The 26,267-nt window shown below is 44.1% G+C and overlaps 1 protein-coding gene across 1 annotated transcript; it reads left to right on the top strand.

Moving 5' to 3' along the window:
- The first annotated feature begins 220 nt into the window (after positions 1 to 220).
- On the top strand, positions 221 to 24,078 carry OTULINL (OTU deubiquitinase with linear linkage specificity like). Its single transcript, XM_090278909.1, has 8 exons — positions 221 to 383; positions 17,494 to 17,653; positions 17,741 to 17,772; positions 17,879 to 17,970; positions 18,715 to 18,864; positions 21,047 to 21,175; positions 22,121 to 22,390; positions 23,413 to 24,078. The coding sequence occupies exons 1-8, from the start codon at positions 320 to 322 to the stop codon at positions 23,584 to 23,586; spliced, it is 1,071 nt and encodes a 356-aa protein (XP_090135035.1). The 5' UTR covers positions 221 to 319; the 3' UTR covers positions 23,587 to 24,078.
- The last annotated feature ends 2,189 nt before the right edge of the window (positions 24,079 to 26,267 follow it).

Here is a 26,267-nt window from a genome sequence, read left to right as displayed (position 1 = left end):
GCCAGGCGCAACCTCCGCACCACCCTGGAGCATCCAACGCCCTAGCTCAGCCCTGGCTAGGGATCCGGACTCCGAGCCGAGGTCACGCCCATCCCCGCCAGGCCCCGCCCCTAGGCTCCACAGCGGCCTTCCATTGGTGAAACGGCGCGTCAGTCGGCCGCCGTGGCGCCTGGGGCGGGAGCGCGGACGGCTCTTCTCTGTCCCGAGCCACCCGCGCCCGCCCGCCGTCGGGAAACCAGCCGCGGCGCCGGCGGGCGGCCGCCGCAGCGGACAGACCCGTAGGCCGAGGCTCCGCGCCCGTCCGCAGCGCGCGGCCGGCATGGCGGCGCGGAGGATACCCCAGCAGGCGCGAGAGCGGGAACGGCCTCGCGCCCTCGCCGCAGGTGGGCTCCGGGCGGGGCGATGGGGCGGGGCGAAGCGGGGGTGCGCCGCGGGATGCCTGAGACGCGCTCTCCTCCGCCTGCCGTCGGTTTAGCGTACGAGGCCCGCGCTCCCAGTGGTGGGAGACGCGGGGCCCCTGACCCGGGCGCAGGCGGTGGTGGGCTGCACCACCACAGCCGCCTCAGGGTTTGGGCAGCCGTCGGGGACCGGGGTCGCATCTGAATAAGGACCAACGTCCTCGGGAGGCAGAGCTGTTTGGGTCCAGGCAGCGAGCGATCTGCTTAGGTGGGGAAGGCAGGTTCCTGGAAAGAGAAAGTCATCTTGCGGGTTGGGGAGGGGCGGAGGGGGGGGGGTCCAGGCAGCTGTTGGCGTGGGGCCCTGCCTCCGAGGAGCGGCCGTGTCCCCTGTAAGGAGTCCCCTCCGAGAGAACTCGATTGTTGTCGAAGGGAAGTTGTTGGGTTTCGCGCTATGCTGGCAGAGGATGTGGCCCACACGGTCGCAGCAATCGAGAATCACTTTACAGCAGGCTTTTAACAAAAATGTCACGAAGGACAGAGCAGCAGCACATCGGGCACAGGTCGCGAACAAGTCGGATCGCCGGGGTCTGGGGCACACCGCCTATGCCTCGGCGTCTCCGCCCTCTGCCCTCTGCGTTGGCAGCTGGGTCCTCACCTTAGAAGTGAGGGGTTTTTTCTTGCCATCCTTCAGTTGGGCCCCGGAACCCCAGCGCGGAGAAGACGAGCATAACTGTTTCTCAATTTGGAGCACATTCCCTTTCTGTAACTCCCTGGTGACCACCCCAGGGGTGTAAGCTAACAGGTGAATTTGGGGAGCGTGCCTGTTCACAGATGCAGTTTGGGCTCCAGGTACTGCAGTGTTTATGGGAAGTTGTCAGGTTGCCCGGTCTGCTTATTAATAGCTGTTCTTGGTTCCCAGCAGGAGCTTTTGATTCACACAGCAAACCTTTGGGGGTTTTGTGGTTGGATGTAGTGGAAACAGCACCCTTCTGGGAGTCAGAACATGAGTTTTAGACATTATTTTGCCTAGGACTGTGTGCCTAGAAGCCACAGCCACGCTGGACTTCCCTAAGGCTGATGATCCCTAAGGCCCTACCCTTCTAGAATTCCCTAACTGATTTACCATCCACTCACAAGTTTGGAGAATGAACTCATTTTTCAAGCTTCCTGCACCTTGGATTATTATAAAATTAGCCAAATATTTCCTGTGGGTGTATTCATTTGAACTTTTTATTAGGTTATTATTTTTCCCCTTCTCCCTGCCTTATTTTGGCAGAGAAAGCAAAGTTGGAAATGGAGGTAGGGGCACAGCTGGAAAAAGCTGCTTTGGGAGGCAGAAAGGTACCCATTCTGGGTATAACATAATCACCAGGAATTTTTCCTTCCAATGCACCAAGTTCAAGGTGTGCCCGCATTGTGAACCCAGCAAGAATTCTTTTCTCTGCTCCAGCCTGTGACGTCTGCAGTTGGTGTGCGATAGTGGAAGAATGTGATTCAAGGATCAGGTTATGGAAAACTTTTCTCTCCCAAACATAACCTCCTGGGACTTAGGAACATAGTTTCCCTTCTTTGCTGGTTTTGAGGGGGAAAAATGTAAAAGCACTTGCCAAAGCTAAGATGCCACAATTTTTTAACCTCCCCTAACTTTTGCTAAGAGAGGGACCAAGATTTGCTCTTGAGATAATAGCAAATGATAACAAGGAATACTTGGCAATAAAAAGCAAACAGACAGTAGCAGAAGAAAACCCACAGAATGAGCAAAGATGGACAGGGGTTTTTGGTAGCCATTTTTACTATTTCTTTTTAAGTGAGCTGTGGTTCTTCACCACTGCCCATCCATTTGTTTAGTAGAAATGTGGGGGGAGACCTGAGGCTCTTGAGTGTCCAGTGGTGCTTTCATGAGCCTCAGGATGCTGTGGTGGTCCCTAGGGGCTGGCCCGGCCTGGGGCTGGGGAGAGGGACAGGAATGCCCAGTGTGGAATAGGGGGACCCATCAGCCAGATCCCCCCATTCCAGCTATATATGGAGCACCTCTACACCCAACCCTCCTGTTTTATGTGCTGTTTGAGGCAAGATTTTGTTTGGAAAGAAGAGTTTAATGCTAAACAAAAGTTTAAAAGTCATGATAATGACTAAAGTTTTTGAGTGCTGCTTGTGTGTTAGCTCACTTATTACCTATAAAGCGCTTAGAACCATGCATGGCCCACAGTAGGTACTCATAGGTTAGCTGCTGTTGTCATCATTACCTTATACATGAGATCGTTGTTGTTTTTTATCCTCATTTTAGGAAACCGAGTCACATACAAACTGGTACAAGACCTCCACCCTCACTTCTTACCTAGACTTTCCTGCTAATTAAAAGGTGAATTCCTTAATATCACGGAGTGTGTTATACCAAAGCCATTCAAGGATGACTGGCTCTGTGTATGAAGCAGATGTTTCTGACCTCCCGTAAACAGTCTGGCCTGTTCCCATGGGGACTCACAGGTACCACACTAGGGAGGCAGGTGAGTTTTCCTGGTGAGCACTTCTGTGTTAAAGGGAGAGGGCAAAAGGCAACCCATTGGCTGGTCAGCAGCAAGCGGAGTGATGAGGATCGTGGGGCACAAATATTTCCTCCTCAACACAGATGCAAAGGGGTGCTTAGAATTGTCTGCTTATTCTAGAACCTTCTTCTAGTGCCCTCAAGGCCTTTGCTCTCAAGGAGCTGAACAAAGAGCAGAGGGGACACTGGATGGGCAATGTGTGCCAAAGGGGAGGGTGTGGGTAGCTGTGGTTCTTCGTGTGGTAGTTGTAACTTTAAAGAGAGATATTTTCCTTCTTTAAAAGCTAGTTTGAGGGCTTAGGGAAAAAACACAAAACACACACAACAGAATGCTTAAAACCAAATGGTCCATGGTTGATATTTTGCTAGCCTATTTGCCCCGCTTTATACTTCTACTCTTAACATTTCTGCAAGATAGATTAAATACCAAGTAAACTGCAACTTTTGGTACCACATGTTTTAGCTAAATAGAAATTCTTAGTTGGCACCATTATTAAATTGAAAATGACATTTTACCCGGCCCCCGGAGTGGGTCGGTACTGTCCTATGTGCCTGTAGCACCCAGTGTTGTCCCCGCCACAATAACTGGGCATCTGGTCCTCTTCATGGTGCTGGACAAGGACACGGTGCTCGCAGATAGTCTTATGTGACCTTTACAAGCGCCGCACTGTGATACTCAGAAGGGTTCCAGAATTTGCTCAATGTTTCCAGCTAGTAAGTAGGTGGTGGCCAATCCAAACTCTGGCAATGTGATTCTGCCCACAGCAGGTTATCTGCCTGCTTGTCTACTCAAACAGTGCACGCTCATACCTGAGAGCACTCTAGTTTCCAAGGACACCTCCTCATACTAAGCTGTTCTCAGTTCAAGCTGGGCTGTCATCCCTATACCATTGTTACTGCTCAAGGTAAGTCTAGGCCTGAGGTACAGGAGAGTGAAGATTATGAACAAATTATCGTTATTAAGCTAAAACTTCTACATGCATGGCTCATTATACGTGGCTATTTAAGTCTCTCTGACTTTTGGAGAAGTTATTGGAGTAGCGTATATGGCCTTTCTCTCTTGTCCACTTGAGTCCTCTGGTAAATGTTCAGTTGCTTAGGACAACCCACTTTGAAAATTGAGGTTGTATATACACATATTAATTTGTAGTTAATTTAATGGAAGAACACTTAGATGTCACTTCACAGTAAATCAGCAAAGTTTTCATTTATGCACTCATTTTGACAGTAATCTTTTGTTCTAGTTGTGTCCCATTTTTCTACTTTCTCATTTAATTGGAGCCAGAATAGACAGGTAGCATCATGTTTAAAATAAAAGGATGATAAAATGTTACATGTTTATTTCTGGGAGACTAAGGAACTATTTATTACCTGTTAGTACTGGGATTCCCAGGTAATAAACCCAAATTGCAGAAACTAGCATGCAAAATGCTATGCCCAATAAATCCTGAATTCAGAATTTAATAGTTTTTCATTGTTGTTTTAACCAGGTGATTATGACTTTGAGCCTATGTGAAATTGTTGGATGATAGACACACAGTAACTTAAAATAACTTGTCTTTTTCTGCTTGCTCTGTTATTGGTTTTTAAATGAATATAGGCTTAGTCTTCTAGCATGGGGGAGTAATAAAGTAATTGGAAGTCAGTTTCTCAAGCGAGACCTCTCCCAATCCAGAGAGAAGCAGAATCTCATTCAATGTTAAGGATTGACTGTCAAGTAAAGAGAGGTAGACTGCCCTTTCTTGTCCCCATTACAGGGAACGTGAGCTCCCTGCTCTACCTAGGTCTGGAATAGATTCAGTGCATACAGACCAGTTTCAAGTGGCTCAGGAATGGAGTTGGGCTGAGGACCTGGCGGTGGAAGCTCATCAAGGTACATGCATTGAACAGTTTGGGTATCCTCCTCTAAGTCAGGACAGGGAGTATTCCCTAGAGCATTTAATCTCCCAAGTTTAAGAGAAGTGAACTAAATTCTTTGTCTGATAAAGAGACAGTCTTTCCCTAGGTCTTAGAGTAACGCCTGGCACATCATAGGCATATTTATTGACCAGTGACAAGAACGCCTCAGCTTTCCTATGAGATCTCTAAAGTGGCAGGAGCCCTGGATGCTCTGTCTATCAAATTGACCACAGGACAGGTCAAAATGCTGTGGAGGAAACAGAACGGCTGATAGGAAAGGGGAAGTGGAAGAGATGGCGAGCCAGTGCCTGCGTGGGCTAAATATAATGAGTCACCATCTGGACATGAAGGGCTGGATGGCACTGATGTCAGTAGACGAGATCAGCTCTTTATCATTTTACTTGACATTTAAAACATGAACTTGGAGTTCAGTTTGTAACTAATGGAATTATTAGCATAAATCTTGGGTCTCTCAGTTTTGCACCTGAATCAGTGGAACACTCAGTCATATTGATTCCTTCCTCTGAAATCTAAAGCAGAGAGAAGAATTACTTGAACTGAGAGTTTATTAGAGCAATTTTATCCATGGTATGTTCATGATATATCTCAGTACTCAGTACTCAGTTCTGAATATTTAGCTGACAGTCATGATGGGACCTGTACAGCCAGTGCTTGCTGACCAACCTTGTACTGTCATTTTGTTCATTTTGTCATGCTTTAATATGCCAGTGTTTTCCCCATTTATACCTTGTTGATTGATTCAAAATGTGGAGCCTGTAACAAGTGAAGGTACAGTTCCCCTTCTCACCTCTGTCCCAGTCTTCTCTGTCTTCCTCGTTTTCTTGCTATTTTTTAGAAACTTGTCACCTCCATGGAAGCCCTTGTGGAAAAAGCTCATTATCAAAACTATGATTTAGGCCCTGGCCAGTGTGGCTCAGTTAGTTGAAACATTGTCCTGTAGACTGAAAGGTCATGGGTTTGATCCCCAAACAGTGCACCTACCCAGGTTGTGGGTATGATACCTGGTTGGGGTGCATACAAGAAGGTGACCAATCAGTGTTTCTCACATCAGTTTCTCTTTCTCCCTCTCTCTTCTTCCCTTCTCTCTCCAAGAGCAATAAAAAAATGTCCTTGGGGGAGGATTAAAAGAACAAACAAACTATGGTTCACGTCAGCTGGCATAGTAGAGCTCCAGAACTAAGCATGCACTTATAAAGGTTGGAGTATTTGCTGGTATTTGTCAACATCTCAAGTATCTACTGTACATGCTCAGGGCATCTTTCCTATGGTGCAACTTTTGAGTAATGTTTTAATTTTGTTGAAGTTCAGTTGTTTCACAACTACTTAAAATCCTGTGCCTTGTGCCCGGATGGAACTACCTCCAATGTAACTCTGAAACGCATTAACATAAAGAGGCCTTTAGAGGGTGAAGGGGAAATAGTGGTTAATGGCCTGGGCCGTTGATGCTTGCTCATAGGGGAGGAAGCTGAGGTCCAGAGTCGCTTAGCTCTCTAGGACGAGACCCTGAGTTCCTGACTCCCTGGTGCCTGCTCATTCCACTACCTTGAAACCATCCCACTAGGTGACCACTTCACATTCTCACTTCCTACTTTATATTTACGTGAGTGTAATTAAGGGAAGAGAAATCATACCGGTGGCTCACTATTTCTGATGCACATGTTAAAAGTCAGAAGGGACCACCAAGATCAAGGCTATTAGGATTAGGTGTGGTAGAGTAACAGAACAATTTCAAATAAGTGGATCAATTTCTGCCAGATCAAAGCTTAGGGGTGGCTCCCCAGGGCTGCATTGGGCTCCATGGTGTCAGGGGCCCAGACTCCTTCCACTTTGTTTCTGCCCTGCATAGCTTCTATGCCCGTAGCTGCTTCCTGCTCCAAGATGGCTGCTGAACATACGTCACCACACTTATATTCCAGCTAGTCTGGAGGAGCAAGGGAAGGAATATACACCCCTCAACAAAGTCTTCTGAAAATTGCACATAATACCTCTTAGTCAGAACTCACTCACATGGCTATATCCAGCACCAAAGGAGGATGGGATGTAGCTATGTCAAAAGTCAAAGGTCAGGATTCTGTTTCTATGGGAGAAGAGAGAATGGATCCTGGCAGTCAGTCTCTGTCATGGAGACATATGGACTAGATCCTGATTACATGGATTCATTTTATTTAATCAACAAATATTTATTAATGGTCTATAGTGTGCCTAGGCACCAAGAAAGCAGAGAGAAAACAGACACAATTCCAGTCCTGACAACGTTTACCTACATAGGGAGACAGATGCTAATCAAACACAAACATACTTGTATAAACTGTGACAAGTGCTGTGACGGAAAAGGACACCCTGTGCTATGGGAGAATGTAACGAGATTTGGTCAATCCTGGGGATTGGGATTGGTTTTGTCAGACCCCAAGTGCCCTGGAGGTAGGGTGGCCACCCATTCTGGTTTACCTGTGACTGAGGGATGTTCTGGGACATGGAACTTTCAGTGCTAAAACTGGGAGAATCCGAGGCGAGCCAGGATGAATTGGTCACCCTCCCTGGAGGTCATATTAATAGTTGGGTTCCTTTATTGTTAATTTCATCAAAGTTCCTTTGTAGATAAGCATGGCCCCCGCCATACAAAAGCAACCATTGACTAGTAACAGAAGCCCCTCACATGGACCAAGGGAGAGAGGTACAAAGCTTAGGTCATACTTAACATTTAGTTGGATAACATGACCAGCGTGACTTTCCTTTATCTGGTATGATTTCCCTTAACTGTAACTTTGGAAGTTAATTGGCATGTGATAATATATTGGAGATAACAGAAACAGCCAAAGGTGGAGGAAGTCCTTACCCTGGTGTGGCATTTTTCAGCACTGGCCATACATTGGAATTACTCGGGAAGTTAAAAAAGGAGGGGTGCGTGGGCCCTAGCCCATTACCTCAGAAAACGTGCAGGAGAGCCAGGGCACGGTGACTCTGCTCTGTGACAGCACCTCTCAGACTCCGTGTGCGTGGGAGTCACTGGGGATCTTGCAGACAAAGACTCTGCCTGAAGATCTGTACTTCTGAGTGCCCAGGTGGTATGGAAGTTTCTGGTTCATAGACTTTGAGTGCCAAGCTCTCAAGTGTTTGATGAGTTTGTTTTGAAGTCACTGGTTTCTCTTTAGGAGAGCAGACCTAAAGGGTCACATCAAGGCAGATGGTTCCGTGAGAGGAAAGAGGTAAAGGTGTGAGGTGGGGGACGGGGAGGCTTCTGTCACGTGCTTCGGTCAGTAGTGGACCTCATGCCGACTTCCCATTTGCTTCCAAGGGAAGGCTCCTGGTTCCAGAAGAACCGGCTCCTGAGGCTTCTGGCTGGAATGGTGCACTAGGCGGTGTGCCATTACCCCGCACACCTCGTGCAGAGGCCTGTCCAGCTCACCTCACTGGCTGCCAGGGTTTGCGTTTTTCCTACAAGTAGGAAAAGCCACAAAGATTTTTAAATAAGACGTGACACATCCATTGAATATAAGAACAAAACAAAACAGCCCCATCCCCTCTCCCTCACCAAATCACCACTTAGACAGGTGGAAAATGGCATTGGGGAAGGGAAGCCAATGGGAGGGATTAGTAACCGTTAGCAACAGAGCCTGAACAATTCTGATCGATGGAAAAATCACCACAGGATGAAAGTGGAAAGTGGCTTGTTAGTTCTCTTTTGTCACATGTTCATAAATGATTTGTATTAGGATATAGAAGACAAGCTTAATCTTAAACATCTAAGAAGAGAGAGAGAGAAAGAGAACAAACCACACAGGCCATGGCAGGTTGGAGCAGTGAACCCAATCCAGTGACATGAAATTTAGCAGGAAGATATGTCAGTTACTGGGTCCAAAGGGCACAGTATTTGCACACTTGACCTCAATAACCCTAGCTTCCCTTCCCATGTTCTGAATGAACTGAAGGGTAGACGGAGGAGTCAGAGATTTTTAAATGTAAGCTCATCAATAAAATCCATACATCTTAGTTGCGTGGCCAGATGGGCTTGCTAGCAGTGCCCAAGCTGAAGTTACCATAAAAGGCCAGGCCTCTCTCTCAGGAAGACAACAGGCCCCAAGGCACCTCTCCGCAGGCAGGCAGATCTGGAGAGGAGCGGCTGAGCTGAGCAGATTCTGCTAAAGCTCTCCATCATGTGTCTCCCTGGGGAAGGGGTACAGTGAGAGAGTGGTGGGGCGGAGGCCAGCCCCAGAGCTCCAGGAAAACCTTCCACCTGGAAATGTGAGGATGCTGGGATGAAAGTGCCTGTCCCTTCACCCCCTTCTGCAGTGGGAGCGGCATACTCCAGCAACAGGTCGAAAGGCTTTACTTTACGTTGACGGCAGGCTGAATGTGAGTTGATGACGTGTTTATTTCTCAGCTCTATAATACTGATACAATCACAGACTGCATTGACTGGAATGTATCATCTAGAATGAGGTTCAGCAAACCACAGCCCCTGGGTCATGTCTGTCCCACTCAGTTTTTGTTTTTTGTTTTAAAATTATATGGCCTTTGTTTTTAATGGTTGGGAAAAATCGAAAGAAGAATACTATTTCCTGACATGTGCAACTTCTAGGTCATTCAAATCTCAGTGTTCATAAGTTCTCTTGGAATATAGTCCCTCTGTGTATTGTCTGATGGCTGGGCAGATTTGAGTAGTTGGGACAGAGACCAGATGGCTGGCAAAGCCTAAAATTCTTACTGCCTGGCCCTCTACAGAGAACTTGCTGATCCCTGATCAAGAATGAATAAGTGGTCACGTTACTGATCGCTTTTCTGGCTGGTCCACATGCAGGGCATTGTTATTCTGATTGGGGTCTAATTTAAGTGTGGAATGGGTTCAGAAAAGAGTGACTAGGACAGCGAAGGGACCAGGAACAGTGACTGGGATAATGCAAACCATGTCATGTGAGAACTGGTTGAGAGGATGTTTAATCTAGAAGGGAAAAAATGCACAGTGGAAATGATAGCTGCCTTCTGAGTTCATGCTTGTTAATTGTTTTGAATACTTGGAAGAGAGTCACTCAGCAAAGGCAGTTAGTTATGTATGTGGTTAGTTAAAAGGGCATGCTGACCTTGAGTCAGAACGTGTGGGTTCAAGTTCAGACTTCTTGCTTTCTCTGGGCTTTAGTTTATTCTTCACAAAGATGTGTGTGACAGCTCATCAGATGACCAGGTGCACAGTGACTTAAGAGTTAGAGGTGCTTTCAGGCCAGTAGGGGACATGACATGTCATGAGTACACCTACCTGCAGTGTGGACAAAGAGCAGAGGGAGCACCTGGGAGAGGGAGTTGTTCTGCTGAGGGGCTGGTGAGAATTGGACCTTGGAGAACAAGTGGAAATCCAGCACCTTCAGCCAGAAGCATTCTGTGATTCTGTGAAAGATATAAAAGGCTGTCATACAGAAGAGGAATCCGAAGTTCCTCATGACCCCAAGCAATAACGATTTAAATTGTGGTTACAGATCTGCTCACATAAGCCTCTTATTTGCTCCTCAGCTAAATATCAGCATCTCTCTCAGAATCGAAGCCTGCTGATCTGAGCCTGGCCGGCCTCCCCTCACTTTCCTGGCCTCCCGAACCCTTGCCCATCTCTGTGTCTCAGCTCTGCCCTTCATCTGATGCAGGTCTAGGTCAGGTTCCCATGTTACCCCTGCTGACAGGGCCACATCCCTTTCTTCTGGGCCATTGCCTACATTGTGATCCAAACACACCTGGAGAATCCACCTGTGAAGCGACGCCAGACCGGCCCGTCTGTTGCATTCACAACTGTAGCATCAGCTCTTGGTTAGTGCTTGGCATGCAAGAGGAGCTTAATCTGTATTCATAGAATAATGATAGATTTTGATTGGGACAGAGAGAAACGTTCTAGAAAAGGAAATGGACTCCCACAAAAGGGAGTGAACTCCCACAGGGAGAGGTATGTAAACACCGGACCATGGCAAGATGGAGGGGAGACTGTAGCGCGGACTTGGGAGAGTTGACATCTGTACAGTGCCTTTGCAGCTATAAGCACTTTCCCATGGCTCACTGTGTTGTATTTTGTTCCAGTTCTCTGTTGTCGCTGTTGGTCTCTGCCATTGGGGGAGACTTTTGGAGATCATTGAGGCTAAGTAATTTGTCTGAGGCCCTACAGCTAGGAGTTGGTAGAATGGAGACAGGGTCCTGGGCCTGTTTTGCAAAATGAGTTATCTCTACCCAGCCAGGGAGCCTGCCTGGCTGGACAAAGTGATCCTGGAGTTCTGGGATTTCCCGGGAAGGAATTACAATATGTTCTTGAACTGGAAGCTTATTTCCAACTACAGTTTTTGTGTTTTAATAGTTGGGTGGGTTTTAAAACCTCTCCACACAATTAGAAGAATAAACTTACACCTTTTAACATGATGGGATGCATATAACCTGAAGATATGCCCAATAAATAATAATAAAAAAAAGAAAACCTGAGCTATGATGTTATTACACACACACACAATTCTCTCAATGTTCGGCAAGGAGCAGTTTCCTGTTGTATTACTGACACTCCTAGTTTCACAGGAGCCTTGGGTAGAGCAAGCCCAGTCCTGTGGGGGTTGTGCTAAAGGCTTATGTAGGTTGCATGACAGGACTGCATTTGAATGTCTTACTGGTTGTCACTTTCAAGATAAAAACCTTTCATTTGGTGGTTCTCTTCCTCAGTGATACTGATCTTGTAGTTGTTGGTTATAATTCTGTACCAAGTGGAAGACTTGTTTCTTAATTGAGCAGAACTGATATCTGAAGTACAAAAGCATAAAAAGTATTTCGACTTCACCATTTCAAAGATATATTAAGAGGATATTTTTCTAAATATTTCCCCCATAACTGCCATAAAAAAATTGACCTGTGTTTTTAAGAATCAAGACCATTTAAACCCAGTGTTTCACACTGCTGTGCTGACCCTTTATTACTAGTATTATTTTTATTCCTCACCCAAGGATTTTTTTTTTTTAAATTGGTTTTAGAGAGAGGAAGGAAGAGAGAGAGAGAGAAACATTGATGTGAGAAACATCGGTTGGTTGCCTTTTGGATGCACCCTGACTGGGACTGAACTCGCAACCTAGATATGTGCCCTGACTGGGGATTGAACCTGCAACATTTTGGTGTATGGGACAATACTCCAACCAACTGAGCCACCTGGCCAGGGCTGTGCTGACCCTTTCAAATTCTCTAGTAGTCTTCCAGAATCCAAATTACTTAGAAACCTTAATGACCTAACAGGATTTCATCTGCGTGTCTATCATTCTGTTTGCATATTGCTTAGTTTATTTGTTTGGACTAACGGATGATATTTTGCTTTATTCTCAAGCCTCCGAGTTTCTAGGCACTAACCTCTGAGAGAGGTGACCCACTGGGGAATGGAGGTCTGCTGGCCACCTGGGCATCATAGGGCCAGATGCTGACACCAGCATGCGCTGACCCCGGGGAGTGTGGGTTGTGGCACTCTGGGCCTGGGACCAGCTGGCCAGTAGCCTTTCCTACTGGGAGGGCATTGTGCCACCGGACCATGAGCCCCTGAGGGCAGGCTGTGTGTCTTCCATGTCAGTTCACTGCCAGCCCAGTGCCCAGCCCCCATGGGAAGGAGAGGGTGCAGGCAGAGGGAGAAGGTCTTTCTGTCCAGGCCTTTCTCTGCCCACTGTCCCACTTGGCCTCAGTTTACTCCTCTCTGCAGAACCTCCCTCCCTTGATCAGAATTACCCAAAAGTCATATGCACTTTTTCAGAGGGAGTAGTGTTCCACGACACAGCTCAGAAAAGTGTGAAAAGTTTACCCAACACCTCTGCTGTGTCTGTGTCCTCCCCTCCGCACCCCGCCCCCATCCTCCCACTGCTCATGCATCAGGGAGGGGACCCGCTGGCTGGGGATGGCTGCCTTCCCCCACCCCTCTCTCCGTGTGCTTCCTAGTCCACCTGTGTCTCTTGGCCGCTCTTTCTTCCATCTCTTGATAATTAACTGTACATGGCATTGCAGCAGGTAGAAATGCCTGTCGTATTTATTACATTAAATTGAGTATTTTTTTACCTTAAATTTTCTTAACAAAATTATGTATATATATCTTCATTCTCTCTGCTGTCTCAAATGTCAAAATTAAATTGCCTTTTAGCTCGGGCCTAATTTTTCCCCTCCATGGCCCACCGGGTAGCCCTTGATCCACCATCTCTTGCTTCAGGAGAGAGTCACCGGGCTAGATGCAGGTAGGTGACTGTGTAGCTGTGCAGAGAAAACCCCATGCACTGCTGTGCTGCGAAAGACTGGGAGAGGAAGTGGGGTAGACGGTGTTATGGACTGTGCGGAAGTGGAGGTAGAAAGGACCTGGAATAACAGTGGAAGTTTGGGAGGCCAGCCAGACATCGGTGAGTTTCCACGGGAGCAAGCGCGGGCTCCCGGGCTCCCAGTGGATTTGCTGTCTGCGTACTCACCCTGTTGCCAGCTCTTCAGTGTCTTTAGTTTTGTTTTCAGTATTTTTTTTCTTTTGGTTTCCTGTTTGAATGTTTTAATGATTTCAGCTTTGGTACATTTTAGAAAACAGAAAAAAAATCTAAGTAGAATTCTACCACAAAAAACGGTGGCTTTTTCTTTTTTTTAGTTCTAGTCAGTGGTCTCATCTGCCATATATAGTCTGAGGGGGAATCACTGGTCAGATTTTAGTTTCAGATAGCCATGTTGTTGATTGCAGGAGGTTCTGGGGTAGTTAGTCAAGGGCATCTTAACTATTTAAGTATTACTTGGGGTCTCTGGGTATGTTTGAGTGCCAATGATTGGGGAAATGAAAAAGACCAAGTTAATCCAATAGAGTAGAAATGCACAGTGCTTGTATAGAACCTCATTTCAGCCACCACCCAAGTGGTCCAGTCCAAAAGTATTAAAAAAGAAACTTCAGTTGCTGTCTCTTGATAAACATTAAAGAAGATCAAATCCCTAAGCCCTGGCAATGCTTCTGTCTTCCGAGTCGTCTTGCAACCCTCACTTTCTAGAGATTCTCCATGGCCCCACCCCCTGCCACCCACACTCCCTTTGCTTCTTGCCCTGGTTCTGGCTTCTCTTTTCATTATGTTGGATGATTGAATCCCTCCTGGGGGAACCTTCTCTTCCTTCCCGCTAGCCCAGTCAGCCTCCCATGAGGCCAGTGCCCCAGGGCAGGGGGAGGGGAAGGTGGGCAGACAATTGCTGAATTCTCCTTGGCAGGCTGGCAGAAGGGGGACCCCGGCGAAGAGTCTGACATGGAAAATTTGATTCACTCTTGGCTGGATTTGGGGAAATGAGATTTGACTGCTGGGGTCATCCAAGTTGTGGTCAGGATAGTGTTTTTCTAGGCCCCTAATTTATGGCATTCTGTGTTTGCTTTTTTTGAGTTGTCATCCAGTTATTGACACATGCAGGAAATGTTTTTTTTAATTCTCTTTTTGAAGGCTTTATTCTATACTTGCTGGAGCAAAGCAGATTTGAAGATGTCCTCTGCTACATAGTTGTAAGGCAGGATAGCCTGGTGATGAGGCATGCAGCTCCTGGCATCCCCTCACCCTGCCTTTGAATGCTGACTTGACCACTCATTTAATCTCTGTCCCTCTGTTTGCTCATGTAAAAAGTAAGTGTGATTAGAATAATAGCAATAAAAATAATAACCACTTATTGGGTGCGTACAGTAAGCCAGACAGTGTGCTCAGCACTTTCCCATTATGTCCTTCAACTGTCATAATAGCACTAAGAGGCAGGACATCACTGTTACCTACTGTTCCATCTCTAGGTAAGAAACGGAAGCCTAGGAGGTGAAGGCCATCGCCCAGTGTATGTACAGGGCGGGGATGGGACCCACGCCATGGAGCCCTGGAGCAAAGGAGATAATCCCTCTAAGACTCTTAGCACGGGGGCTGGCACAAAGCAAAAGCTCATGCTTTGGCTTTTCTAATGATCAATGCAGTCATACTTTTTCCTACTAAAACATTGTATAATACTTCCTCTCCTTTGACTTGGAAGCCCCTTCCTCGGGCACCTCGGGATTGTCTGTGATTTGCGGTCAGTGTACCTACCAGGAAGGGGCTCTTATGTCAGATCGATGAGGTCCAGGGTGTGGCCGTGTGGCCAGGCCAGGGCCGAAGGGAGTGAAGGGAGCAGCTGGCACACATGTGGCTTCCTGAGTCTGCCTCCAGATGCTCCTGGACCCACACCAGCCCCCATGATTATGCTCCCTGGCTCTTCTCGGCTTGAGTCATTTGACCAAAAGCTATGGGCACATTAGGTAGCGGGTGACAAGGGTTCCCGCTTCTGTTGTAGGCTTGCCTGGGAAAGGGATGTTGAACCTCATGTTCCTTTTTTCCTGATAAGTTGATACTGTCACCCTTTCTTGGGTTGTGGACAGGGTTTCATTTTGAGGATACGGACAGTAGGCTAGGGAAGTGTTTGCTCATGTGCATGTGCGTGTGTGAGTGTGTGTGTGAACAGGGAGAGCCATGAAGTGTGTGTGTGTGTGTGTGTGTGTGTAGGAACAGGGAGAGCCATGGTCTGCAGTGCGTCCTCCTGGAGGCCCTGGGCAGCTGCAGAGAAGGACTCATGCTCAGGAGAAGTCCCTGGTTTGGGGTCTCAAATCAAATGCCCTAGTAGCCAGATGGTGACTTAAAGGAATGCAGCAGGTCAGAGGGAGTCTGTGACCTGTGAGAACAATGTCCCCCTGAGGGCAGCAGCCAGGGCCCACTGCAGAGGCTATGTACAGGTGAGCCCCACCCAGTGGGAAGTACAAATGCTCCGAAAGGCTCCTCACAAAGGAAGAAATGAGGGGGTGTTATTCAGGAACACAGGCTACAGTGAGAACTCATTACTGGTGTGGGGTTCAGGAAAATAGGTGCTCTGGTACCCGGGGTGGGAGTGTTCATTGGCAGTGTTGTTTTGGAAGGCACTTTGTCAACATCTGTCAACACTAGAAATGTGTAAACCTTTTGGCCCAGAGTATCCTCTTCTTGAAATTATCCTAAGAGCTGCCGTGAGCCACATGGACTGTTGGAGGAGTGTTGGTCTCAGCCATGTTTGTAAGTGGAAAATGGAAGCAAGCAATGTTTATTAATTAGGCAGCGATTATGGAGGTGATAGTCTGTCTTTATACTGCAATGTTATGCATTCTGTAAAAAGAATAATGTGGGTCTATATGTAGTGATATGAAAAGATGTTCAACTTAAAATTTGATATGACACCGATATGAAGAGAAGAAATACACTACTATCTTGTGCAATATTCCACTCTTCTAGAAAATGTTTATGACTACAATAGGAGAAATTATGTATCATAGACTATATTCTAGTTCTTCCATCAGTTTAAGGACTTATTAAATATTTGCATATAGCAGAATTTTCAAAGTTGGGAAATCAGACTGAATTAATAAGAGTCTAAATTACAGGTGTAAAGGCAGTATGACTCTCCTTTTTAAAACAATTTATAAAAAGTTGTACTAAATTTCTAGGTGGGACAAGTCTGTAATGAATAGCTAACCAATTTTAAATAATAAACACCTGTGTTTGAAAATGTCTTTCTAAGTACATAATAAAATAAAAATAGTATGTATTTTTATTTGCTGATAACTTTTTTCATTTATTTATCTCCTGATAAATTCTTTACTGAGAGTGTAAATGCACATCAAAGATGATAAAAAATGCTTAAAGTATAGGTTGCAAACCAATGAAGCTTCTACTACATTAATCATTAGGATTTTACTAAACCCTGTGCTATGGAGGAAACAGTTTCACAATGAACCCCAGAAGTCCTCTTCCTCATTTGTGCTTCAGTATTTTTATACCCTCAGACATAATATCATTTGGAATCTCCTGTGCTTAGTAAAATATTGCAAGTACCCAGTTTAAGCTCTTCAGGCCTGATAGTTTTCCCTCTTGTCCACTCGGGAATGAGAGCGTGTGCCGTAAGCAGCACATCTGTCTCCATCTCATGACTTCTTTTAAGGGGCCGCTTGCTGGAAATGATGTCTGTGTGCCTGCTGTTTGAGTCGCTGGTTCTGTGTGGTAAGGGGATGCCATATGTTATGGCCCGTACTGATTTAAGACTATCAAAGTGGGCAGAAGTGGATGGGGCAGCATCACTAGATTGTGTCCCCCCTCCTCCCCCCCCCCCCGCCCCTCCTCATGTGCTCGTGCCCAGCAGAATCCCTGGTGTCGTTCTTGGATTCAACAGGTATTCAGCACGGGGCACGGTGCACTCTGCTGGTTCTTAAATAATTTCATTCTGTCTTTCCCCGGCGAGGTCAGTATTTTACCCCTATTTTACAGTCAAGACAAGTCAGGGTAAGAGATGGTAGGTTTCCCACAGTCACACAGCTAGGTAAGTAGGAGAAGCAGGCTTTGAGTTCAGGTTTGAGGGATTGTGAAACCTACACTCTTAATGTTCACCCTTCCTCTTGAATGTTGGGGACAAAGATAGTCTTATCTATGACCCTGATTATAGAGGAACTAGGCATTTCTTTAATTTTCAGATTGCATTTCTGAATGCTTTAAAAACTGTTTATTTAAATCAGCCATAGACACTTTGCATATAAAATTATCCAGTGTATCTTTTCCCCTCTTAAAGCAGATTTGTGTAATTGTGATGTGATTTTTTTCAATTGAATTTTTGTAGGTGACGACCAAGTTCACTCCTGGACACTAGTCACCAGCCAAGCCTTAGATGCTGTGTGGGGAATAGCCAAGGGCTCTGTAATGTTGACCATTTCGTTGCTGGTGGCAACCCTCTGCTACTTCAGAAGGCTGAATTTACACTTAGGGCATCGGCTGAAATGGTAGGTGGTTGCATCATCTTCACATTTCTAAAATATCCTTGTTATGAAGGTAAGAGTTTTGATTTTATTGTTTCCTTTTTCTTTTAGGTGGAGTGGATACCTGCAAAGAAAATTCAAAAGTAAGTGTTTTTTTGTGCATCTTTCCTTATTTTTAAGGTGTGGAGAGGGTTCAAGAAGGAATAGGAAAGGGAAAATTAACTACCTTTTATTTTTGATTTGGTTCAGGGAACCTCAGTGTGGAGGCAGAAGTTGACTTACTCAGCTATTGCGCAAGAGAATGGAAAGGGGAGACGCCCCGTGCCAAGCTGATGAGGAAGGTTTGTCTGTTTGAAAGGTCATGGAAGATGGGGAATGTGTGTGTAAACAAACATTCCATTTCGCTTTATGGACCCAGAGACTAACTGATACTGAATGTGACACAAGGGACAACCATGGCTCTAATTTTAAAGCCAAACGGCTGCTGGACGTTGGCTTTGGGCCTTTTACCTAGAGCCAGTGCCTTCATGGATTGGGGTAAATACAGTCTGTGAGTTCAGAAAGATTGAAATCAACTCTTTTCAGCTCTCTCCTGGCCAGGCCTATTATTCTGCGCGTGTGGGAGAGAACTTCTGTCCTTGAAGGGATTTGGCCCCTTGACAAAAATACTTAGAGGATTATTAGAGTTTTCCATTGGATCAGTCTTAGTAAATATTCCCAGCAATGTTGTGTAATCTTGTCACTGGTAAAGGAAAAAAAAAAGGTGGTACATTTAAAATAGTCCTTCGCGTGGTTTTAAAGTATACAGTATTTTTCACTGTGATCAGGCTGTATCTGTGATCACCCTACAGTGACATTCCCTGGCCCTGGGCTTCAGGAACTTACCATCTTGAAGAGCATGGCACTGTCTGTCTTCACACGAAATGACATGAAATGACATGTGGTCCAAGTCATAATTTATAATTGTTTTATTGCTGTTGTCTGCTTTATTTAGGAGTATGCTTCATTGACAATACATTGAAATCACTTCCCTTATTTCTTATCCAGTGGAATGAAAAAACACCTTCCTCTTTTTGTGCTAATAGGCGTATGAGGAGCTGTTTTGGCGGCGTCACATTAAATGTGTGCGACAAGTGAGGAGAGATAACTACGACGCACTAAGGTCCGTGCTGTTCCAGATACTCAGCCAGGGCCTTGCTTTTCCATCCTGGATGAAGGAAAAGGACATTGTGAAGGTGCGTGCTCAGAGCGGAAACATGTGAGGGTCGCCCTGCTGATACGGGGACACAGCTGCTCAGGGTCTGCTGTGGGCAGCGCTCCTGAGACTGCAGGGGCTCAGAGAGACCTGCTGGCCAGGGGCTCTGCCTCTCACGCTCGTTTGCAGACAGCCCGTCTCAGAAAGGTGGTCATACTCAGTTTTGTTTTTAATGCCATCTTTTCTTGAGAGGGGCATCTGTCCTTTACAAGTAAGATAGCCTACTAATATTCACTTTCTACCTCTATAGTTATTTGAGTTTTGGCAAATTCATTGTGTAATTACTACCCCAAACATTCCCTCATTTCCCTTCGCAGTCAGTCCTCCTTTCATTCCCAACTCCTGGCAACCACTGATAGGCCTTCCTTCCCTGAAGTTTTGCCTTTTCTAGAATGTTACATAATGGAATCCTCCAGGGCATGGCCTTTTGAATCGAGGTCTTTCACTTAGCATAATGAATTTGCAGTTCATCCAGATGGTCCATGAATATGTTGTTCATTCCTTTTTATTGTTCAGTGGTGTTCCTTGACATGAATGTGACAGTTTGTCTATCCATTCACCAGTTGAAGGACATTTGGATTGTTTCCAGTGTTTCACACCGTGAATGAAGCTGCTATAAATAGTCCCATACAGGATTTTATTTGCACATAAGTTTTCATTCCTTTGTGGTGGGATTGCTGGGTGTTATGGTAGATGTATGCTTACTTTTAAGAACCTGCCAAATCATTTTCCAATTATCTCTTCCACAAATGCATCAGAGTTCCAGTTGCTCCACATTCTCCCTAGCACTTGGTATTGTCAGGTTCTTTTGTTTATTTATTTTTATTTCTGTTTCAGCCATTCCGATAGATGTGCATTAGTATCATTGTGCTTTTAGTTTGCATTCCCCTGATGAGTTATGTTGTTGAGCATCTTTTCCTGTGCTTACTTGGTATCCTTATTATCTTTCTGGAGAAGTGTCTGTTCAAATCTTTTGCTCAATTTTTAAAAAATATTTTATTTTATTTATTTTTAGAGATGGGTAAGGGAAGGAGAGAAAATCAATGTGTGGTTGCCTCTTGCACACCCCCAACTGGGAACCTGGCCTGCAACCCAGGCCTGTGCCCTGACTGGCAATCGAACCAGAAACCCTTTGGGTCACAAGCTGACTCTCAATCCACTGAGCCACACCAGTCAGGGTTTTGCCCAGTTTTTTATTGTTTTGTTTTGTTATTTGATTGAGTTTTGAGATTTCTTTATATATTTTGAATGAAAGTGCTTTATCATATATATGATTTACAGATATTTTTCTCCCAGTCTGTTTCTTGTTTTTCATTTTCTTAACAGTGTGAGATAGTACATTCTTGGTGATAATCTGAATTTTTATTCTGAATGCAGTATTCCTAACCTAGGATGTACATTTAAGGTGGAGGAGCGAAGAAATATAAAGTGTGTGCTTACATATGTAGCTATACATGTTCTGTTGCCTTAACATTTTAAATTTAGAGTTGTCTGTTAGTTTTTTTTTATCTTGCGAACACTGGGGTACTCAGTGTGCTGGCCCTGCTGCTCATTGCTGAGGACAGAGACTGCACCTGGGACCCTGGGTTGCACCAGCTGAATTGGGTGGGAAATGCATCGGATTCCTATGATGGATCAGATTCTGGCGTATCCCATAATCTTATTTAACCCCATCCAGAGTCCTGTAAAATTGCCCTTGATTTACCGTGGAGGATGAGACTGAGCGGTTAAATAATTTGCTAGCTGAGGACCTTCCCGGCTAGTGAGTGACAGGGCTGGGTTTGAACCCCAGCTTGCATTCTTCCAAAACCCACCAATTCCCAGATGCACTGTGTTGCTTTTAACATTGTCTGGTTAAAAATGAGTTCTAAAGGGATATATCTAGGTAGTTTGGGAAATGTTCTATCCCCAAAAGATTGTTTCTGTAGACTTAATCTTATATTAAGTTTTTATCAATTGTGAAATTGTGAATTAAAAATATGATCGAAATCATGGAATCCACAAATCTGAAAGAAAATGACTATGTATGTTTTTCCTTAACTGTGGTTATAGTCTTTTTAAATAAAGATTGCTAAATGAGATGAGATTATGTGCTCTGACATATTCCAAATTGTGTGTAATAAATGCTGAGATACTAATCATTGTTGGCATCTTTTTTCAAGCTTCCCGAAAAACTGCTCTTTTCACAAGGTTGTAATTGGATCCAGCAATACAGTTTTGGTCCTGAGAAGTATACTGGTTCAAATGTGTTTGGAAAATTGCGTAAATGTGTGGAATTATTGAAAACACAGGTGCGTATTTGGTGGCTGGGGTAAAAGGCTAGGAAGGCAACCATCCGTCACAAGTGTCGCCAATTTTCTCTGATGTCAGGCATATCACTCTATGTTAGTTAAGTAGGAAAGGCAGGCAGAAACATTGCTTCAAGTAACTGAGATTCCTTCTCCTTGGTCTTCATTCTCCTTCAAGTGATGAATGAGAGCAATGCTGTTCTACATGATACAATAATCAGGCCCTTTATGGGCTAAGGAGCCCTTTGCAGGCTGGCCTGGAAACCTTAACAATCATGTGCCTTTGTTTCCCTAGAGAAATGAGGTGCAAGTTCTAGACAAGGCACTCAGAAATGCCCTTCTGGAATGTGCCCTATTAATAACTTGGCAACGGCAAAGATGTTATATATAATTTGACTCAGAGGTTTTCCTGTCTTTTAAGTAAAAACAGATTTTGGATTGTTGGAATGAATCCTCCTTGGGAAGCACCCTGACCTTTCTGGGCCATAGTTTTCTTATCTGTAAAACTGAAATATACATAGTATTGACCCTGTTCAGTTCTTGTGAGGATTCAGTGAGATAATACACGTAGAGTGTACCATAAACTGTGCCCAGCACATGGCAGCTGTTAAAGAAGGCTACCCAGCACTGTCGGCCACTGGAGCAGCCTTTGTGTACCCAGGCCTCTTAAGCAGTGTTAGGAAACTAACTTGCTTCGTGTTTTACCTAGAGGGTGGTGCTTTTGTGAAAAAATATTTTATTGAAACTAGTTTGTTATTGTAAAAGTAATATATACTTATGATTTTAAAAATCCATGTCAAAAGGTATAAAATGAAAAGTTAAAGTTCTGTTTTCCTCTATAAATCTTCGTTTTATTTTATAAATATTGTATATACTTCTAAAGTTATACAGCAGTGTATGCATTCATCCTTATCCTTGTAAATTTCACTGTTACGTCTGTGTTCTTAGTGGACGGAATTCAGTGGGATTAAAGATTATCACAAGCGAGGAAGTATGTGCAACATCCTTTTCTCTGATGCCATTCTGGAATATAAACTGTATGAAGCTTTAAAGTTCATCATGCTATATCAAGTCACTGAAGTTTATGAACAAATGAAGATGAAAAAGGTCATTCCCAGTCTTTTCAGACTCTTGTTTTCCCGGGAAACATCATCTGATCCTTTGAGTTTCATGATGAATCACCTAAATTCAGTAGGCGACACATATGGACTAGAGCAGGTACGTGGAGCAGAAGAATTGTGTGTGTTTGATCAGGATGATATTGGCAATACTGTACATATAGGTGTTTGGTGTTTGCTTTCAGCAGTGATAAGACCATCTGCATAGAGTGGTGGGTTGATATTATTGCTCTTGAAATGCAGAATAGTGATCGCCTCACTGCTTTGAGCTGGCTGCTGTGCGTCTCTCCAGCCCCGTGGCTGAAGGACAGCAGTGCTGGGTCCTCTTTCTGACCTTGCACGCTGCTCTCAGTCGACAGCAGGTTCTGCCACAGCAGAGGTTATCCAGGAGAAACTCCAGTTGGAAAATGAGATAAAGTTTGGGAAAGCATTTGGTTACTTATTGCAGATAAATAGAAATTACTTAATCTTTTTTAGTACCCAGAAAATGCTTTCAAATCCCCATTGGAAAGGGTTTTTGTTTTGTTTTGCTTTGCTTTCCTAGAAGGTGCACAAAATCATCTGAAATTTTTACACAAATCGATTTTAAATGATATAAAACTGGTTGGAAAACTAATTTTTTAAATTTTTAATAAAAGGTTTTTTTTTTTAATCCTCATTTGAGGACATGCTCATTGATTTCAGAGAGAAGGGAAAGGAAGGAGAGAGAGAGGGAGAGAAACATCGACCGAACCCACATTCTAGGCGTGTGCCCTGGCCGGGAGTCAATCCCGCAGCCTCTCAGTTTATGGGACGACACTGCAACCAACTGAGCCTCACCAGCCAGAGAGAAAACAGTGTCATTTTCGTTATAAACATTCCTTTATTTTTTATAAGTTTTTTTTCCGAACAGCTTTCCCTGTGATTTTTTTAATGCTAGTCTAGAGAGATGCACCTCTGCTTGTCCCCTGCCTTTCATGTAATGGACATTTGTTCCTAACTCATGCTCACTCAGTGGCTCATGTGTGGGTCTGTAAACAAGTACATTATTTCACAAGCTGCCGAGGAACATGCTCCCCCCACTGGTGAGAGGGCAGGAATTTGGAAATGTGTATTGTGACCTCTCTTTCATCTCTTTCCCAGATTGATATGTTTATACTTGGATATGCACTTGAAGTCAAGATAAAAGTGTTCAGACTGTTCAAGTTTAGCTCCAGGGACTTTGAAGTCTGCTACCCAGAGGAGCCCCTCAGGGAATGGCCTGAGATCTCCCTGCTGACTGAGGATGACCGCCACTACCACATTCCCGTCTTTTAAGTCTGGCGTGGACTGACACCCACCAGTGACAGTGGTCATGCTTGCAAGGAAAGTGTTCCTGGAAAACCAAAGCTGGTGTTGTAGCCACTGAAGGAATCAGGACCTTCTTCAGTGTTGCAGCTACACTGGATGTAACAGTGCACACGTGGCTTTTCTCTGTTTTTCAGTGAGTTTCTCCAAAGCAGCTGCACTAATATATCCGTGGGTTCGTGGTTTGGCCTTGTTCATAAGGGCTGTGGTCACTTCATACATGGTGGGCTTTTAAAAGCATGAGAATATTAAAGTTGGATAAAAACAACAACGGGATAAAATAGAGAAGAAAATGAGTAGGATAAAAGACTAACCTAGAAAGAATGAATTTATCTCTAACTTTCAAATTCCTCATTAAGACTCTTGCCTGTGGTTGATTTTGGATCCTCATAAACATGGCCTCATTTTATAAGCATTACCTTCTTAGGAATCTTTGTGGTGTATTGATTTTCTAGAACCACTTAATTATAAAATCATGGGTGTGTGTGTGTGTGTGTATGTACACACCCGTATATATACATGTATAGTTTTATACATACACATATAAACACATACACACCAATAACCACTACTTTGTAATGTACAATTTGTTTTATATCTCTTTACAATTTTTGTAATTGTTGCATCTGGCCAGTTTAATACATTTTATAGAGATAAAAAAAGATAAATTCTGTAGATGAAGGCAAATAATGACAATTATTGAACTGTCATGAAAATATTAACCTGCGGTGTGTTGACATGTGTATTTAATGTGTAGTAGATAGAATCATGTCAGCTTCCCCCTTTCCCAGAAAGATGTTACATCCTAATTCCCAGAACCTATGAATATGTTGGGTTAAATGCAAAGAAGAATAAAGTTGCAGGTGGAATTAAGGTTCTAATCTGCTGACCTTGTTTTAGGAAGATTATTCGGGCTCTCCAGGTAAGTCCAATATAATCACAAGGGTCTGTCCTTAAAAGAGGAAGAGGAAATTGGAAGCGTGTCTTAGAGGGAAATGAGAAATCTGGAAGAATGGTAGAGACAGATGCAACATGTTGGTGTTGAAGATGGAGGAAGGAGCCATGAGCCAAGGAATGTGGGTGGCTTCTGGAAGCTGGAAAAGGCAAGGGCATGGATTCTGCCCTGGGATGTCCAGGAAGGAACACGGCCCTGCCAACTGTGAGTTTAGCTCAGTGAGACCTGGGTCAGACCTCTGACCTCCAGGACTGTAAGAGAATAAATTTGTGTTAAGTTGCTAAGTTTGTGGTAATGTATTACAGCAATGATAGACAGTACTCAGTTGAATTAATTTTTGGTTATCTTTATTTTGGAAATACTTTTCTGGTTTTTTTTGGTAATCTTGAATTTGGAGGTACTTTGCAATCTGTTGTGAATTTCAATAAATACAAAATAACTTTTAAGTTACACATCTCTTCTAAGAGGTGGCTTCCTTACTGTGTTTGAGGCTGATGTTTTCTCACTTTTTCATATAGTTTCTACTATAAATAAAAGAGATATTTTAAATTCTATGGTGTATAAAAATAACATTCAGACTTTTTAATAGGGATGATCACCTGTATGTAAGCCAGATGTCCAATTGTGCATTGTATTATGCCTGTCATTTTGTTTTCTCGTTGGAGAGTGATGGGCTTAGACCAAGGGGCCCTGTATTACCTTGAGAGCCGCACAAACAAAACAGGAGTTCTTGACTGATCTCTACTGTCCTGTTCTGCTTAGAAGTGCCTATGGTTTTGCGCAACCCCGTCACTTAGTCGACACTGTTGAGAGTTATCCCCTTGACACATTATTGTGACTTAGAAAAATGAACTCTCCCCTTTGTGTTCACAAGAAGACATGATGAAAGCCTGCAGCAGGCTGTGACTGATATTCCAGGAACTGCTGCTCCGGACTTCTGGCTCCAGTGCAGCTGTCTAGGTGCCTACCTGGCATTTGTATATTTCCACTCGCCTTGCATCTACTTATCCAGTGAAATTATTTCTACATCAATCCAGGATTGAAAGGGAGAGCTCTTTCACAGGGATTGGCAGTCTATAGCTTTGTGACATATCAACCCATTATGTTTTCCCTTAACTGTGTGTTGGGGGACAGGGCAGAGTGGGGCAAGAGTTCTTTAAATAGAGGGGCAAGACCAAATTGTGAAAACAGGATATTTTGAAACAATGAAAGGAAAAAGTAAAGAAGAACTTAAATCAGTTGTTATTCTGGGAAAGACATCAAAACAGAAGATTTTAAGGGAGGAAGTATTGGGTGTTTTGTTGTGTTTTTTAAAAAACATAGTTGTATATTGAATGTAACAAACTAATTAGAAGGAACTACATATAAATTAGCACCACTTTAAAATGCCAGCAATAAATTGGAGATGAATTGCTTGTGTGATGCCAACCTTTAATGTATTTATAACCTTATTTGTTTTCAATGATAAGAGAATTATAGGAAAAATGAAAACACATGTCCTTGTCTTTTTCTGATTTTAGAGTTTCTCTCTTGAATTTTGGGCATCTGTGTCCATAATGAGAGGTTATATGAATATTAGTATAACATTTTTCTTATTGTGGAAAAATGTCCATAAGATAAAATTTACCATTTTAACCATTTTTGAATATATAGCTCAGTGGCATTAAGTACCTTCACATTGGGTACAGACATCACC

This window comes from Furipterus horrens, unplaced genomic scaffold, assembly GCF_987537825.1.
Source record: "Furipterus horrens unplaced genomic scaffold, mFurHor1.1.pri manual_scaffold_5, whole genome shotgun sequence".
Classification (NCBI taxonomy): Eukaryota; Metazoa; Chordata; class Mammalia; order Chiroptera; family Furipteridae; genus Furipterus; species Furipterus horrens.
The sequence above is the reverse complement of the archived record's forward strand: the minus strand, read 5'-3'. Positions and strand labels throughout refer to the sequence as shown.

Coding starts and splice junctions, on each gene's coding strand:
- OTULINL (XM_090278909.1), top strand. CDS start 320: ATGGCGGCGCGGAGGATACCCCAGCAGGCGCGAGAGCGGGAACGGCCT. Junction 17,773..17,878: donor CCTGCAAAGAAAATTCAAAA/GTAAGTGTTTTT, acceptor GATTTGGTTCAG/GGAACCTCAGTGTGGAGGCA. Junction 18,865..21,046: donor AGGAAAAGGACATTGTGAAG/GTGCGTGCTCAG, acceptor TCTTTTTTCAAG/CTTCCCGAAAAACTGCTCTT.